The following is an 18,402-nucleotide window of genomic DNA, read 5'->3' on the forward strand; positions in this document are numbered from 1 at the left end:
TGAAATGTTCTTAACTTCTGGTTCCTAGCAATCTAGACAATTTTTACAACTAGTGAAATGAACATTATTTTATTTTAGAATCCTGAGGAATGCCAGTATTTCTTAACTATATGACTCTTTAAAAGCAAATGAAACTAGTCAGCACTATTAAAATAATAAGTCACTGATGCACATGTGGAATTCTACCCTTTGTAATGTTTACACACACACACTCTAAAGGATAGTCTCAAGACTATTTTAAGGTTATATATAGACAAGTCAGGGGTGTTCCCTGTCAATGAGGCATTGTTTCGTAACTATGGGAAGAAAGTGACTACATGCAAGAAACATTCTGCATGTGATATAAGGACAAATTCTTCCTGTCCTAAATGGAAGTAAATTATATTTAAATTCACACTGGTTATAGGAATCAATTATTGGCCAGGTTAAAGACTTCAAGGTCCATAGCTAAAAATCCTAGTCGATAAAATCTAAATTAGAAGAAAGACCAACCCCTGGGTTATTAGTGAGCGAAAGGAACACTTACTGATAGAAGCCAAACTGGAAAAGGAGAGGTTAAGTTACTGGATAATCCCGTACTCCATTTCATTTTCTAATAGCCCCTAGAAGTTCTTCTAAGGTATTTTTATTTTGGAAAATAGTTTTTAAAATATGCCAATAATCAGAATATGATCACTGAGATAGTGGCATTTAAACAAAACCCAAGGACAGAAACATCGAGAGCTGTGGGAAAATACTCTACTTGATGTGCATTTAACTAACCTATGCGGAACCAACAAACACATCGATCATTAATATATATATATATAACCTATACAAATTTAATAAAATAACTGAATTTTCAAAACCTGAAGACAATTACCATATGATTTCACTCATATGTGGAATTTAAGAAACAGAACAGATGAACACAGGAGAAGGGAGGAACAAATAAAATAAGATGAAATCAGAGAGGAAGACAAACCATAAGAGACTCTTAACTATAGGAAACAAACTGAGGGTTGCTGGAGGGGAGATGGGTGGAGGGATGGGGTGGCTGGATGATGGGCATTAAGGAGGGTATTAGATGTAATGAGCACTGGGTGTTATATGCAACTGATGAATCACTGAACTCCACCTCTGAAACTAATAATACACTACATGTTAATTGATGAAAAAAAAAAAAAAACAAAATAAAACACAAAACCTGAAAAGTCTTCTGAAAACACCAGAAATGATCAGCTAGTTTTCTGGATGAAGGAACCACGGTCAAGGCAGGAACATATTTGATAATGGAGCTATCTATAATGAGAGCTCAGTTCAGCACTACTTTATGGAGCAAACACTGAAGTATCCATTAGGTGTTACACGTGCCATATGAAAGGCCAAGGCTCTTCTCGCCCTATCAAATTTTTGCAGCTATGTTCTATAATGTTCTATATATGTTCTTGCTGCGCTTACCTTTATGGCAATGTTTTATAAGTGACCTAACAGAAGCTGAAGAATAAAAAAAAAAAACTGCTCAATTTAAAAAATTATCTTACTTAACCAGGAGAATCACCCGGGACCCAAATAAATGTTCAAGATAAAATTTTGAATTCTGCTAGGGAATTGTGCAGTCCTCTTGATTAAAAATGCATGCCTTAATTTTTCAGCAAGGAAAGTATGTAAGAAAATTTCCATCCGAACATGAACCTGACCATCTCCCAGAAGGAATTATTTAAGTCTCCTTATAATGCTGCAAAAGGGCAGCATGGTTAGGACAACCACCTAACATAAAAACTGCAATCTGAACATGAGATGCCTTTTAGACTGTCAAGAGGCAGCAAATAGCATGGTTACTGTGCAACTGATGAAAAGATGTACAAAACAAAATAGGATTGTCTCTGTATGCAGCACTCATCAACTTTATTCAAGTAATACTTAAGAAGCAACCAAATAACCTTTTTTGAATTTGAAGGATTAGTTTCAATTGGCTTTAATGACTACTGATGCTCAGGTTAACAGTCACATTTTGTTGTGTGCTGTGCTTTTTAATAAAAGCACTAAGAAAATGAATCAATATTTCAGATACCAGAACCTAAAATAAGTCTCCTCGAGATGAAATGATACCTAAAATAAAACAGTGTGGTACTGCTGTGTAAAAGATAAACAGAGGGACAGAAAAGAATAAAAGGATAAATGTTGCCATTTTACATCTGACAGAGATGTTGGGACATTTGGCTACTTGTCTGGGAAAGGCAGAAGTCATAAAGGAAAATATTGGTATAGATTTGATTATAAAATTCAAAAACTTCTCTGTATCAAAAGGCACCATAAATAAAGTTAAAAAGACTAGTTCACATGATTGGAATCCCTTATAATCATATTACAACTCACCACTAAGCAACAGCTTTTTTTGGGTGTTAGTAATCTCCTAACCAAAAATGAAAGCGCGTTAGGCCCTTTGGTACATTGCTTAAGACACTGATTACTGTTTAAGTTCATGCCACTGCCCCTACCAGATTAATCTTCAGAGCAGGCACCATACTTATCTTTGTATTCCCATAGCAAAGAGCATACAATAGGAATTCAAATAATGACTGCTGGAGTAAAGTGTCATATGCTGAAATATGAAATGGATACTACTTGTGTGGCTATGTGCATGAAACTAGGTATTATTGTTTATATTCTTCTTGCTTCTCTTGACTTTCTCTAAATTAATCTTATTAAAATTTCAGCTAATTTCCCTTTACTCTTGTACCTTACTGGTTTTAGTGTTTACTTTATTATTTAAGGAGTAAATTTTATTATTAAAAAGTATGCATGTCCATTACAGAAAACTTGAATAATAAGGAGAAAAACAAAGGGAAAAAAATCACTATTTTGGTGCTTATCTTTCTAGTCTTTTTCTGGATACACACATGTACACACTTGAACCATACTATACATTTTATCACTTTTTTCTGTAAAGGGCCAGACAGTAAATGTTTTTGGATTTGCAGGCCATATGGTTTCTGTCAACTCTGCTACTGCAGTGGGAAAAGGAATGGGTGAGGCTTAATATATAGCCAGAATAATCTTAAAACAGAAATCACACTAGGTCATGCCCCTACCTCAAATTTTTCAATGCTTTCCCATCACAGACCAAAACCCAAATTCCTCAGGCTATGGACCATAAAGCAGGCACTAATAAACACTGCTTGATCATGACTTGGGAATACACTCACTAAATCTTTCTGACACGATATTGATATTTGGTTTTATTTTAAGATTTTACTTATTTATTGGACAGACAGAGATCACAAGTAGACAGAGAGGCAGGCAGAGAGAGAAAGGGGGGAAGCAGGCTCCCCGCTGAGCAGAGAGCCCAATGTGGGGCTGGATCCCAGGAACCTGGGATCATGACCTGAGCCGAAGAAAGAGGCTTTAACCCACTGAGCCACCCAGGCGCCCTGATATTTGGTATTAGAAATTATTTTATCATGTTAAGGTCAGAATACTCTTTACTAAAAGAGGAATGAATAGTCAGTTTTATAAAATGTCTTATTATCTATTAATATAGCACTTCATCTATCTCCTTTGACATAATGATTTGATAATGTAGATCAACAGTGTCCTGATATGTTTGTGCTCCTGGGAAAAATCCATTGCTTTTTGTTTTTTGTTTTTTTTTAAGATTTTATTTATTCATTTGACAGACAGAGATCACAAGTAGGCAGAGAGGCAGGCAGAGAGAAGAGGAAGCAGGCTCCCTGCTGAGCAGAGAGCCCGATGCAGGGCTTGATCCATGACCTGAGTTGAAGGCAGAGGCTTTAACCCACTGAGCCACCCAGGTGCCCCAAAATCCATTGTTTTAATATATGTATTTGATTTGTAATTTTTTAAAAGGATTTTTGCATCTATATTCGTAAGTTAAATTGGCAGTTTCCTTTTGTGTATTAACTTTCATTTTCAGGGCTATGCTAACTTTATAAAACAAACTAGAAGGCAATGTACATTTTTTTCCTATGCTTTGGGACATTTTAAAGACTGCAGGAATGATCTGTTTTTTTAAAGTCTCAAAGATTTCTCCATCAAATCATAGGGGCCTGCCCATAATTAGGAGGCAGAGAGTTTACCACCTTAAATTTCTCCCTTGCTATTGCTATATTCGGTTTTTCTATCCCTTTCTAAATGATATCATTTAGATTTTCCTAGAAAACCAAGTTTCAGCAAGACTTTTATATTGGTATACAGTTACACTTAGTATTCTATGTTTTTAACCTTAAACTTAAGGAACATGTCAAGCATATCTAAAGTAGACAGACTAGTGTAACAAACCCTCATGTACCTATTACTCACCTTTAATGATTACCAACTCATGGCCAGTCTTACTTCACACACGATCTTACTTCATACACTCACTTCCCCCATAACTAATTATTCCCATAATTCATTCCCATAATTATTTTGAAGCAAATCCCAGATATCATATCACTTCATCTATAAGTATTTTTGTTGTTAAGATGTTTTAAACTCTTTCCTATCTGTGGTTGTATTGTGTTTTGCTTTCTGAATGTTGTGTATTTGCTCCCCCAACCCCCCATTTTCTCATTCACTGATTTTGGAATTTGTATTTAATTCCTTCTTCTGGCTCTCTAGAAGTTTACTTTGTAGTTCTTTTTCTAGCTTCTTTCAATTGAGTCCTTAGTTCCTTTATTTGAATTCTCATTCATTAATAAATTTTTCTTTCTTTAAAGTATAATTCTAACAACATCATTTAAGATAGTACATTCTAAGCACTGTGCTTACCTGAAATTATTTCAGTTAATTCTCACTACACTGAGATAAGTACTATTCATCCTACAGATGGAGAAACTGAGGGGTAAAGAGCAGTTAAGGAACCTGTTGCTCAAGTTCATACTTTCTTGAAGAAAGTAGGAATGGCTGTGATGTTGGTGGGAGCATAACCAGGCAATTCTATCTGGGGAAGGAATGTGTATTTATGTATGGCCAGTGGCTGACTTAGGTCAGAAACCAGGAAGTGCTAAAATTTGTGGTAAGACCCAGAAGAAAGACAGCTCAGTAGAGGGTCCATAGCAGAGTTCCTGAACACCTTTCTACACCATACATTATATTTGTCTGGAAAAACTCCAACCCTGGTCAAATCCAATTATCATCCATTTGCAAAAGCTCATGAAAGTAGAACCATGCTGGAGAAAAATCAACCTGAGGATAGAAACTTAAAACAAAAATGTTTTCTGAAATGATTTCTTTGTATATGATTTTTTTGTATGGATCAGTTTTTCAGTACTGAAGGGTTTAATATCTAGGGGTTTCCATTTAAGTACAAAAGAATTACTCTCTAGTACACATCCATCAGTAGGTAATGTTACAAAGTGCTAAAGTTCTATGATTTTAAATCAGAGGTAGGAAATATCACCAATCTTAAGCAAACAGTAGTGGCTTCCTAGAACACTGAGATGGGTTCCTTCTAAGGTCTCATCTCAATGATCATTTGCAACTTTTCCCATAAGCATGGAGAGAGGGCAAGGGGGCAACTATACCAATGCCCCACGCAGGCCTACTGCAGTTAAGCAGTGATACATCCTGGGTGGTAATGCTCATCAATCTATCCACAATCGCCCCCGCCCTTCACATAAGTAAAGAGGTTACAACTCTCATTATTTCAGACTGATTCTATAAACTAGTCATACTTGAACAGAATTTAAATCAGTTTGCTCTCTTTCCAGTTGTGGATTAGATCAAACTGAGAAAGTGTGTAGACTGCAGCAGAAGAGGAGCAATTTTGGATCAGAAGCGCCATATGAGGTAGGCAAACCATGAAAAAAAGGGGGGAGATTTTATTTTTTTTAAAGCTCTTATGGGTGGATGAAGGGACACTAGGAAGTAGAAAAAATAGCCTTGAAAGAGAGCAAAAAATGTAGCAAAGGGAAACCCTGCATGTTTGTAAAATTTACCAGTTATACACGTACTCATTTAATGCCACCATGCAGTGCTAATTATGCTATTTATCTCAGAAATTTTCCTAAGTGATATATACTTATATGTACTAGACTATATTTTTCCCATGCTATAAGTGCTAAAATATCCTCTCAGCCAATGAGAGTTAGAACAACAGACAATACACAATTAATCAGTCAGTGCTGTCAATGTACTACTCCACAAAAGTTCCCTACCAATGAGCCCTCTATTGTACTCTCCTGTGTTGAGTGGATTCTTCACTGTCTATTGTCTACTACACTAGGGCCTCTCCTTCTATAGTTTATTTTGTGTTGAACCCATGATGTGTGCAAGTATGTGCTGGACTCATGGCTATGAGTATCACTTTGGATGCTCAAAGGCAAGGTTTAAGGCAGCCTGAGGGAACCTTCAAGGAAATGGAGGAAAACAGTAGACAACTTGGAATGGGTGAAGTTCCCTGGATACTGTGGAGGCCATCATATACATTACTGTAGCCTTAGGGTTACTATATGAACAACTGCTAGAGTAACAGCATGTGTGCAAGTCGGAAGAAACTACTACTAAAGGCCTATCATGACTTTAGGGGATTTGTAAAGAATGCGGGCACTGTCAGTGTACTACCTGTGTCCTTCACAGGAGTGCTGCTCCTTAACCTGACATTTATGGTCATCTATGAACTATCTTCACTGTACCTTTTTAAGCCATTTTTAATCACCATTACTTTTAACAAGCTTTATCTAATTCTTGACAATTATGCATGTGACTATGATACAACAGCTACAAAGACTGAGTTGATACAGTGCTTAAGACTGTAGTCATATTATTTACAAAGTTGATGTCATAAATAATTGATGTGTGCATGGTCACTAGAAATAAATAATAAGATAACAGAAAGGCCAGAGGACCAAGTTAAGAGATAATTAACTCACTTCACAACTCACTTCACTCACAGACCTACTGTCAGCCACAAAATTACTGGATACCACCACAGTTCCTAAGAGATATACTTTATTCTGGGTGAATAGTCTGAAAGAAAAGGAACAGACTGGAAGGAAGATGACAGGAAAATGAACACTTATTGGGTTCTTACTTTGTGCTAGGTACTTATTTATCTCCTTTAATTCTTTTTTTAAAAAAGATTTTATTTACTTATTTGACAGACAGAGATCACAAGTAGGCAGAGAGGCAGGCAGAGAGAGGAGGAAGCAGGCTCCCCACTGAGCAGAGAGCCCGATGCGGGGCTCAATCCCAGGACACTGGGATCATGACTGAGCCAAAGGCAGAGGCTTTATTTAACCCACTGAGCTACCCAAGTGCCCCTAACTCCTTTAATTCTGAAGCCTCAGAAGAACCTTTGCCCCGTACTGTAAGAACCACTAAGAGAATTATTTCCCAACTAAGCAAGAAATTGCTTTAATGATGGCTCTTGGATGACTATAGTGATGTAAACGGTCAAGACTCCCTATTTCTTCAGCATGGATCATGCAGAACATGGAATCCTCTAGCCAGCTGAGAAAAGATGGGAAATTCTAAAGTCCAGAAAGATATCTTGGCTTGAAGTACTATATAGCACTCTTATCTTTTGCTGTGAAGGTAGTCTTTCCCCAGTCCCACCAGAATAAAGGCTAAAAATAATCAAGTCTCTCCAGCAGGGGAGGGAGACAAACAACACCAGCTAGAACAAGTTAATTGGTGAAAAATTCAATGAATTATGCATAAATATGGATTAACGTGCAAATATCCCTGGGGAAGGGAGATAGAGGAAGGTGATAACTGCCTGTTTTACTCCGGTATGAATCAATTGATTTGGATAAATGTTCTTATATTTTATGAGATACATGGAAAGTACAAAAGTTTTTACTTCAGGAGAGTAAAGACAAGAAAGGATTGAACTTATCTCCCTGATATGAGGACATGGAGAAGCAACATGGGGGGGTAGGAGATAGGAGAAGAATAAATGAAACAAGATGGGATTGGGAGGGAGACAAACCATAAATGACTCTTAATCTCACAAAACAAACTGGGGGTTGCTGCGGGGAGGTGGGATTGGGGGAGGGGGAGCGGGCTATGGACATTGGGGAGGGGAAGCGAACCATAAGAGACTATGGACTCTGAAAAACAACCTGAGGGTTTTGAAGGGTCAGGGGTGGGAGGTTGTGGCAACCTGAGGGTTTTGAAGGGTCAGGGGTGGGAGGTTGGGGGAACAGGTGGTGGGTAATGGAGAGGGCACGTTTTGCATGGAGCACTGGGTGTTGTGCAAAAAGAATGAATACTGTTACGCTGAAAAAATAAATAAAATGAGAAAAAAAAAAGCCAGAATAAAGGAAAAGTATTAAAATTTCAGGAGATGGAAGAGAAGTGGATCTAGGATCTGGGAAGAAGCAGAATGCACAGCAAAGAACAAAGGGAAGAGAGAAGAGATAAGGTATAAAGGAGGAAACAATCCAGCCAGAATGAAATGGCTCTGCTACAAATAGAAGCCAGGGGACATATTCAAGATACAACACAGAGGCAGCTCTATATGTCAGGAAGATCTGAGTGAAGGTATTTTATGTTATGTTTATGTTATTTGAGTTTTGTTAAGGAGAAATTTGCCTTTCCTTTACGATGATCATTTTAGTCAAACTGCCTTAGCAACCTCAAACATTTTTTCCCCTTTGGCTTTTGTTTATACCACTTTCCTATGAGAATGCCTTCACCCAAATACTGGCATTTACTTCTAAAAACCTCTACCAAATTTTTATGTCTTTTGTGAATTTTTACCTGATTATACTAGTTATAACTAGTTTTACTTTATATTCTAGTTAAGTTAAATTTTTATCAATGTTTAAATGATCAAATAGTGCTGTAAGGCTTATATGACCAAAAAGGAACAGCACCTAGTGTTCCTGGTACCCTTTCAGCTCTTTTCATTGTTCCCTCTGTTATTTATCTCTAATCAAAAACACAAGAAACAGGTATTGGTGAGGATGTAGAGAACCAGGAACCCTCTTGCACTACTGGTGGGAATGCAAACTGGTTCAGTCATTCTGGAAAACAGTATGGAGGTTCCTCAGAAAGTTAAAAATAGAACTATCCTATGGTCCAGCAATCGCAATACTAGGTATTTACCCAAAGAATACAAAAACACTAATTCAAAGGGATTCACACACCCCAATGTTTATAGCAGCATTATCTACAACAGCCAAATTACGGAAACAGCCCAAGTGTCCATCAACTGATGAGATAAAGAAGTGGTACATATATACAATGGAATATTACTCAGGCATCAAAAAGAATGAACTCTTGTCGTTTGCAACAACATGGATAGAGCTAGAGGGTACTATGCTAAGTGAAAAAAGCCCATTAGAAAAGGACAAAATCTGGGGCGTCTGGGTGGCTCAGTGGGTTAAAGCCTCTGCCTTTGGCTCAGGTCATGATCCCAGGGTCCTGGGATTGAGCCCCACATTGGACTCTCTGCTCAGCAGGGAGCCTGCTTCTCCCCACCCCCACCTGCCTCTCTGCCCACTTGTTATCTCTGTCAAATAAATAAAATCTTTAAAAAAAAACGGACAAAATCTGTATGATTTCACTCATATGTGGAATTCAAGGAACAAAACAAACGAGCAAAGGAGAAAAAAAGAAAGGGGCTCACCACTATTCTTAATTATAGGGAACAAACTAATGGTTACAAGAGGGGAGGTGGGGGGAATGGGTGAAACAGGTGATGGGGATTAGGAGGGCACTTGTCCTGATGAGCACCAGGTGATGTATGGAAGTGCTGAATCACTACAGTATATTTGAAACTAATATTAGACTATATGTTAATTAATTGGAATTTAAATAAAAACTTGAAAAAGTTAATAAGAAAATAAGAAAAAAATAACCTTATACTACTTCCTCTTGACTCATCAATTTCAGATATTATCTTTAGACATCCTATTAGAGATAACAACACTCAAATCACAAATTTTGGTTAAATCGGTATTTAGTTTTTACATTATTATGACGACACAAACATTCACTGCCAAGGTAAGGAATATATTCTAGTTACATTTGTGTAACTTCTGTTTTCTTCTTAAATCTGAAGTTCGTTTTAAAATTTGCTTTCTTTCTGCCTATCTCAAATTCTTCTCACTCTGCCTCTTAAGTGAATTTTCAGTACTCCAACCTATTGGATAATTCATCACTTCTATTTTTTCCCCTGGAGACAGCTTTCCTGGAATCATCTGTCTGCTTCAATCTGGACTGAGTACTCTCTAAGCCTACTGAATGAACTAGTCTTCTGAAGCACCATTTATTCATCACAATGTGAAGGAACTTTCTTCATTGTGCTTATAAATGTTGGATCCTTTGTTGCCTGAATCTCCTGTCTTTCTCTTGTTAACAACCATCTTGTGTTGGCGGAGCCTACATTCCAGCACCTTCCTAAAAATAGGTATATGTCTGAAAATATCTTGGTTGAAAATCATTTTCGCTAAGCACTTCAAAGGCATTGTTCTTTGTCTTCTAACTTCCAGTGTTGAAATATTTGGTATTATTCTTATATCCCATCATTTATATATTTTAAAAATCTCTAAAAGCTTATCTTAGCCCATTTGGGCTGCTATAACAGAATACCATATACTAAGTTACTTACGATAAAGAGCAGAAATTTATTCATCAGAGTTTCGGAGGCTAGGAAGTCTAAATCCAAATCACCAGCAGATTTAGTGTCTGGTGAGAATCTGTTTCCTGGTTTCTAGACAGCCACCTTCTTGCTGAGTCTTCACATGGCAGAAGGGGCAACGGAGCTCTCTGGGGTCTCTTTTATAAGGGCACTAATCCTATTTAGGAGCCATGTGCCCTCACTACCTAACCACCTCCCGAAAGCCCCACCTCCAAACACCATTACATCGGGGATTAGGCTCCAACATATAAATTTTGTGGGGCAACACATTCAGCCCAATAAAACTTCGAGGATTTTCTATCACTGGTGTTTGATAATTCACAATAATGATTCTTCTTGAGAGTAGGTGTTTTTGTTTATTTGTTTTTATTAAGAGGCTTTCAGTAGGCTGTTTTTTTTTAATATTTTATTTATTTGACAGAGAGAAATCACAACTAGGCAGAGAGGCAGGCAGAGAGAGAGGAGGAAACAGGCTCCCCGTGGAGCAGAGAGCCCGATGCGGGGCTCGATCCCAGGACCCTGGGATCATGACCTGAGCCGAAGGCAGAGGTGTTAACCCACTGAGCCACCCAGGCGCCCCTCAGTAGGCTGTTTTAATCCAGCAACTCACAGTCTTCATATTAAGGAAAAAAAATTTTTTTTGGTATTTTAGTACTCCATTTAATCTAAGAGCATGATTATCACTATACCATTATAGAAGAAAATGCTGCCAATTAAAGTGTGTCACACCACTGACTTTAACAAGGATTTCGATTTCAGAGATATTAAAATGTGGGAAAAAACAAATCTCTTAGGACATTTCTTTCCTAATTTCTTCCTTTCCATTTCCCTGTTGTCTCTGGAATTTCTATTAAGAAGATGTTAGATTGCTTCTTTCTTTTTCTCTCCTATTTTCTATCTCTTTACCTTATTCTATTTTTTTTGGAGATTTCCTTAACATTAGCTTTTAAATATTCTGCTAAAGTGTAAAACATTCCTATCCCATCTTTAACTCTAAGAATTTCTTCTTCTGATTAAAAAAGTAGCATCCTACTCTTATTTTAGCAAATCAGTTTTGTCTTTTAACACACAGAAGATATTAATTTAACTTCTCTTTTTCCTTTTTATTGCATTGTCTGTTCCTTCAAGAGCTTACTCTTTCATGTGGAAGCCTTTCTCTAATGTCCAGCGATATTTGGCTTTTCAGTCATACTTCAGAGTGAGATACTAAGAACTGCACTAGATGTTCTGGAGCTTGTCAACTGTCAGGCTTTTTTGCTAGGTTAATTGGCCAAATAATCAGCCTTTAAATTTGAGATCTCCTAACTGTGTCTGAAGGTCTTTTATCAGGGACCATTCAATTTCTTCGGGAAAGGCTTTACTTTCCTGTCAGGAAGATACAGTCCTGGTTTGTGTAACAGGTAAGGAAGGGGACCATAACACCATTTACTAGGCTTTTACCTGATCTCCTTGTTTCTAGCCCAGTGCCTCACCCCACTTCCTAATATACCTGGGGTTCCCCAAGTCTGGAGCCATTCTGATTCATTTTTCTCTATAAAATACCTTCTGTCTCTTCCAGAGGTAGGAGAGAGGAGACAGTGGAGGCTGTTTATATTGATATTCAACCAATCTCAGTTTTTAGCCCTGTGCAATTCCTCTACTTTCCATGGTACCTGGTGACTTCATTCTTGAGCTCTTCTGGAGCTGTGAGGGCAATAAATAAGGCATGTTTCCTGCTGCTACACCTCTCCAAAAGCACTTAGGTCCTTTAACTTCTTCTTGTTATGATGGTTTTATCTACTTTTCATATTCATATGTTGTGGTTCAAATTATACAAGTCCTCTAATTTAAAGACCATATTTCTGTTTCTTATTCTCCTTGATGTCTTGGGTGAGAAGAGAAGAAGACAAGAACAACTTTATTTTGCCATCTGAAGATTACAAGTTTCTCTCATTTGCTTTTGAGTCTCTAACAACCTAGCAGAGTTCTTGGCACGTCAGAGAAATTCATTAAGTACTTGGTTAATGAATGATTAGCGGTAGTCAGACTACACTGCTATAACAAAAAGACCCCAAAATGCAATGGCTTAAACAACGTAAGTGGAGCAGTCCATAGGGAAGAGGGTAATTAGGGTGAAGAGGAATCACAAGATCATCGGGTCAAAAGGACCCAGGTTCCTTTTCTCTTGTTACTCTCCAACCATCCTACAGTCTTGTGGTCAAAACTGGCTACTCATCATACTCTGTGTTCTAGCCCATTAAAAGGGGGCCAATAAACCTACAAGAAAGCCTACCAGTTGATAAGCTCCACACATACAATTATCTTCTCACAGTTTCTATGGGCCAAGAATCTGGGCTAACAAACATGTGAGCTTGGAAGAATAACCTTTTCCCATCAAGATTCAGATGAGAATCTAGCCCGCTTAACTCCTTCACTGCAGTGAGAGACCCTGAACCAAAGGACCCCGTTAAACTGTGCCCAGATTAATGACCCACAGAAACTGTGAAATAAGAAATGTATGTTGTTTTAAGCTACTAAGTCTGAGCTAATTTGATACGAATCAAATAGATAACTAATGCAACATCTCACTTTTGTTATTTAAATTATCAGTAATTGACAAAATGAAATCTTTTAGTTGTACATTAAAGGCAAACATACAATTTAAAAGTATAAGGCTCATATATATTTTGACAATCTTTTGGATTTACTACCATCAGTGAAATAGTAAATATTAGGCTTTTTATACTCAATCCTAATTCCTATTATCTAGAATGATCTGCTCAAAAATGTCACCCACATTGCTAATAATACCGTAGTCTTGCAGTTTTTTCTTCTTTTTTTTTTTTGAGAGACAGTGTAAGTGCATGAGTGAGTAGGGGTGGGGAGGAGTGGGAGGGAGAGGAGCTCCTACTGTGGAGCACGATGTAGGGCTTGATATCACAACCCTGTCAGACATCTTTTCAAACCAGGCTAAAATGCAATTTTCTTACAGATGTAATGTTACTAATGCCATGAGTACTCTCAGGGGGAATATGAACTACATAATATCACAATGGAAAATGTTTTTAGACTATAGAAAGAATAAAAAATTTGAAGGTTTTTCCTTCTAAAGAAATTGTTACCTAAGAAAAACAGGTAACTTGTGGCAGAAATCAGTATTAATGCTTACTGTTTGTTTTTATGTTTGCTTAAATGCTAATAAATATATACTCCAGATGAATGAAACAGAATGCCTCCCCTGGGAGGTACAGAAATCTAGACTAAATGTGAAGGTAACCTCAGGCACAGGTCCCATGCCTGAACCCTTTTATGCATTCATTTAATTAACATTTAACTTTTTTTAAAAAGATTTTATTTATTTATTTGACAGACAGAGATCACAAGTAGGCAGAGAGGCAGGCAGAGAGTGAGGGGGAAGCAGGCTCCCTGCTGAGCAGAGAGCCCGAGGCAGGGCTCGATCCCAGGACTCTGAGATCATGACCTGAGCCAAAGGCAGAGGCTGAACCTACTGAGCCACCCAGGTGCCTCAACATTTAACTTTTTTTAAAAGATGATTTATTTGATCTTTATTCACTTGAGAGAGAGCAAAAGAGAGAGAGCGCGCACATGAGCAGGGAGAAGGGCAGAGAGAGAGGGAGCAGCAGACTTCCCACTGAGCAGGGAGACCTATGTGGGTTATGACCTGAGCCAAAGACAGATGCTTAACCAAGTGAGCCATCCAGGTGCCCCACCATTTAACATTTTTATGTATTAACAATAATTAGATGTAAGAGAGCAGAAAAGAAATCCCATTGCAATGTAACAAAAACTCAAAATACCCATGAATTATCTTAATAAATTAATGTATAAAACCATATGTAAGAAACCATAAAATTTTGATAAAGAATATAAAAGAATATCAGAATAAATGTTTTGGGGATGTGAAAACTCATTATTAAAATAATTTACTTCATGTTAATTAGCAAATGTAACAGAATTTTTATAAAAATTCCAGTAACTTTTTCAGAAGTGCTTGATAAATTGATTGTAAAGTTCATCTGGAAGATGCGAAAGACCACAATTTTGGGAAAAAAATAAAAAAGGTGGGATGGCTTGCCTTGACATATAAAAAAAACATATGATAAAAATAAAGTAATTGAAAATGTATGTGAAGTCAAGACATACAGAGATGCTATGGGTTGAACTGTGTCTTCCAAAAAGATATGTTCAATTTCTAATCCCAGTACCTGTGAATGTGATCTTTTTTGAACACAGGGTCTTTGTAGATTCAATAATATTAAGATAAAGTCATACTGGAGTAAGGTGGGCCCTAATCCAATGACTAGCATCCTTATGGGAAGAAGGAATTTGGATATGGAGACACACAGGGAAAATGCCATGTGACAATGGAAGTAAAGAATGGAGTGATAGGGCTAAGGAATCCCAAGAACTACTGGCAGTCACCAGAAGCTGGAAAAAGCAAGGAAAGATCCCCTCTCAGAGCCTTCAAAGAGCATGGCTCTGTTGACACATAGATTCTAGTGTCCTCCCGACTGTGAGAGAATAAATTTCTATTATTTTAAGCCACCCAGTTTGTGATACTTTGTTAGGGAAGCCCTAGAAATCCAATACAAGGAGGACACAGCAATTTATATATGGTAAAAGAGAAATCTCAAATAAGTTGAATAGGTTTTATTTGTTCAGTGAGTAAAGGATTAGGACAACAGGGTATTTGGAAAAAGAGTTCTATGTCATAATGTGTACAACAATTCCAAGTAGACCACAGATCTAAATGTAAAACACAAAACCAGAGAGGTGGTAGGTGAAAAGATAAGGGGTTATTTTTATAACCTTGGTGCAGGGAAAGATCTTCTTTAAAAAATTTTTAAAATTTTTTAATTAAAACATAATGTATTATTAGTCCCAGAGGTACAGGTCTGTGAAAGGGAAAGATCTTCTAACCAAAACACAAAACCCAGAAGCCAGATATGATCATTTAAAAATGAAAACTTCTATATACATACAACGAAAGACAACATAGTCAATGTTAAAAAACAGGGAGAAAATATTTGCAAGACACATTAAAGACGTGGAGTAAATACCCAGAATATATATGATCACACAGACCATAAGGAGATAATCAACCAAAAACACAAAGGCCAATAATACATGGATATGCAACTTTGGTAATAATCAAATGAGATGCAAAGTGAAATGAGAAAGTATTATTTAGAGTGGCTCAAATGAAAAATAACTTCTAATAATACCCAGTGTTGAATAGGGTATGGATGAACAGGTACTCTCATACAGTAATATTTTTACAACCCTTTTGGTTTAGAAGCAATTTGGCAATGTCTATTGAGATTTATTTTTTTTTAAATATTTACTTAAGTAATCTCTACACCCAATGTGGGGCTCGAATTCATGATCTCGAGATTAAGAGTTGCATGCTCTTCCGACTGAGCCAGGCAGGCGCTCCTATGTCTATTGAGATTTAAATATTCATATCCTTTGTTCTAGTACATTCTTCTCTAAGACTATATCCTATTGAAACACAAGTTCACAAAAATAAATGGGGGGAAAATTCCACTAAGTGTAGGACATGCATAAAATACAGAGCATCATGCAACAGGGGTGCCTGGATGGCTCAGTTGGTTAAGTGTCTGACTCTTGGTTTCAGCTCAGATCAGCTGGTCCCTCTCCCTCTGCTCCTCCTCACTACCTTCCCCTGCTCTCTCTCAAATAAATATAAATAGAATATCATGCAACAATTTAAAAAGAAGATCTACATGTATTATGATAAAAAGATGTTCCAGACTTAGTGAAAAGAGCAAGTTGGAGAATATATGTATTTTATAAATATCAGTAATAACTATCTTATGTACAGAAAAAAATGAAGATACTAACTGAGCTGCTAACAATGGTTATCTTAAAGGTAGGAACATTTATTAATTCATTTATGTAATATTTAATGAGTGTTTATTATGTGCCAGTCACTGGTCTAGGTGCTGGGGACTTAGAAGGGAATAAAAAAACAAGATGAGGAAATGGTGACCATTCATCTTCTATGTTAAATAGTTCGATAAAGTATCACCTTTATATTTTTGTCCCTAAAAAATCAAAGTTTAGTTTCATTTAAAAAAAAAAGATTTAAGGGGGCACCTGGGTGGCTCAGTTGGTTAAGGATATGTCTTTGGCTCAGTTCATGATCCCAGGGTTCTGGGATTGAGCCCCTCCTGGGGCTACCTGCTCAGTAGGGAGTCTGCCTGTCCCTTTCCCTCTCTACCCTGCACTCGTGTTCTCTCTCAAATAAGTCAATGAAGTCTTAAAAAAATAAGCTTTAAGGTACCAATGAAAAACTTTCAATATAAAGCAATTTGTTTTGTCATTCTTTTAAAATCAGTCTTATTAAACAATTTTTAAAAATGGCACTAGCATATTCAAGACTATATTTTGGTAAAATTAATGTGAAAGCATCAACAAGTTTCTAATAGCATAAGATCATTACTTTGCTTGGTTGAAAAATAAGAATCCTTAAGCTATATGGTATCTGATTTATCTATATCCCTTATGATACAATATTTTACTTACAGTTTGTGGATTAATCTCCTCCTCTCCCATAGGTTCATCCATAATTTGCTGTCCATTCTGTGAAAAGCATAGCAAGTAGAAAGTTAACAACACAGATCTCGGATCAGTTAAAGTTAAATGAAGGCAGACAAAACACAATTACATAGGAAGATTTTTACCCCTACAGGGTTGTAATGAAGTACCAAACCACCATATAAGTATGTAGTTGCCAGTATGCAACAGGTTGTGCTTTAAAAGTTAACTATAAAAACATTTTCCATGAAAATGATATAATAAATGATGATTACCTTTCCAGGTGAGCCCTTGAGGTTATTTTAATAGTTAAATGCATTACAAATGGTGTCATTCAAACCTCACTGAACATCATTTACAATACTTTCTTTGGCAGAAGATACTCTAAATTCCAACTCCATTGATTAATCAGGGCAACTGATTATTTTGGGGGGAAAGTAAGGTAGATTTCTATATCAAAATCAATTCCAGGTGCATAAAACATTTAAATGTCAAAAACAAAATCATACAAATATTAGAAGAAAATATAGGTAAATCATACTTATGGGGTAAGGAGGGTGGAGATCATAAAGGAAAAAAATGACATTTGAATTGATAGAAGTTTAAAATGTCATCTGTCAGACACGAAAAAGTAAGACAAATTGATTACAAAAAAAGCAACATATGACAAAGGGTTGGTATTCTCAATACATAAAGAACTTTGTTTTACAAACCTGTAAGAAAAAATGATGAACCTCAACAGAAATGAGCAATAAGGAAAAAAAGAGTTCAGCCTTAGTACTAATCAAATAAATGCATTTAACCGAAAGATAACTTTGCCTTTCAAACTGGTAATGATTAACAGAAAAAATAACACCCAGCACTAATATGAGTATGGGGAAAAGAACACTCAGGATATACTGCTGGAGAAGGTATAAATCAGCACAACCTTTCAGGAAGGTAATCTAAGTCTGTATTAAAACAAGTGTGCAAAGATGTACATACAAGAATGCTCACCATAACTTTTTCCAAAAAGAACTCCAAATTGGAAACCTAAATTCTTAACAATAGAGAACTAGTTAAATATATGATGGTACATCCATATAATGGAATACTATACAGTCATTAAAAATGATAATAAAGATGTAAATTTATTGACATGGAAAGACAGTCACATGTAATAAGTGAAAAAGCAGTTTACAAAAAATATGGATTGTAATGATCCCATTTTAAATAAATATATACATATTTCAATGTATATATTTGCATGGGAAAAACTCTGGAAGGAT

At 36.6% G+C, this 18,402-nt stretch overlaps 1 protein-coding gene across 7 annotated transcripts in view; it reads right to left on the reverse strand.

Annotated features, from left to right (window-relative positions):
• RPS6KA3 (ribosomal protein S6 kinase A3) overlaps positions 1–18,402 on the reverse strand; it is a 116,112-nt gene that overhangs the window by 67,493 nt on the left and 30,217 nt on the right. For 5 of the 7 annotated variants that reach the window (XM_045995195.1, XM_045995200.1, XM_045995199.1 and 2 more), the window contains one exon: positions 17,123–17,179. In XM_045995195.1, the coding sequence (XP_045851151.1) occupies positions 17,123–17,179 (57 nt within the window). Of the gene's footprint in view, positions 1–17,122; positions 17,180–18,130; positions 18,174–18,402 lie in introns of all 7 variants that reach the window. The other 2 variants (XM_045995197.1, XM_045995196.1) reach the window with 1 other exon arrangement.

The sequence above is a fragment of the Meles meles genome, chromosome X (genome assembly GCF_922984935.1).
Source record: "Meles meles chromosome X, mMelMel3.1 paternal haplotype, whole genome shotgun sequence".
Classification (NCBI taxonomy): domain Eukaryota; kingdom Metazoa; phylum Chordata; class Mammalia; order Carnivora; family Mustelidae; genus Meles; species Meles meles.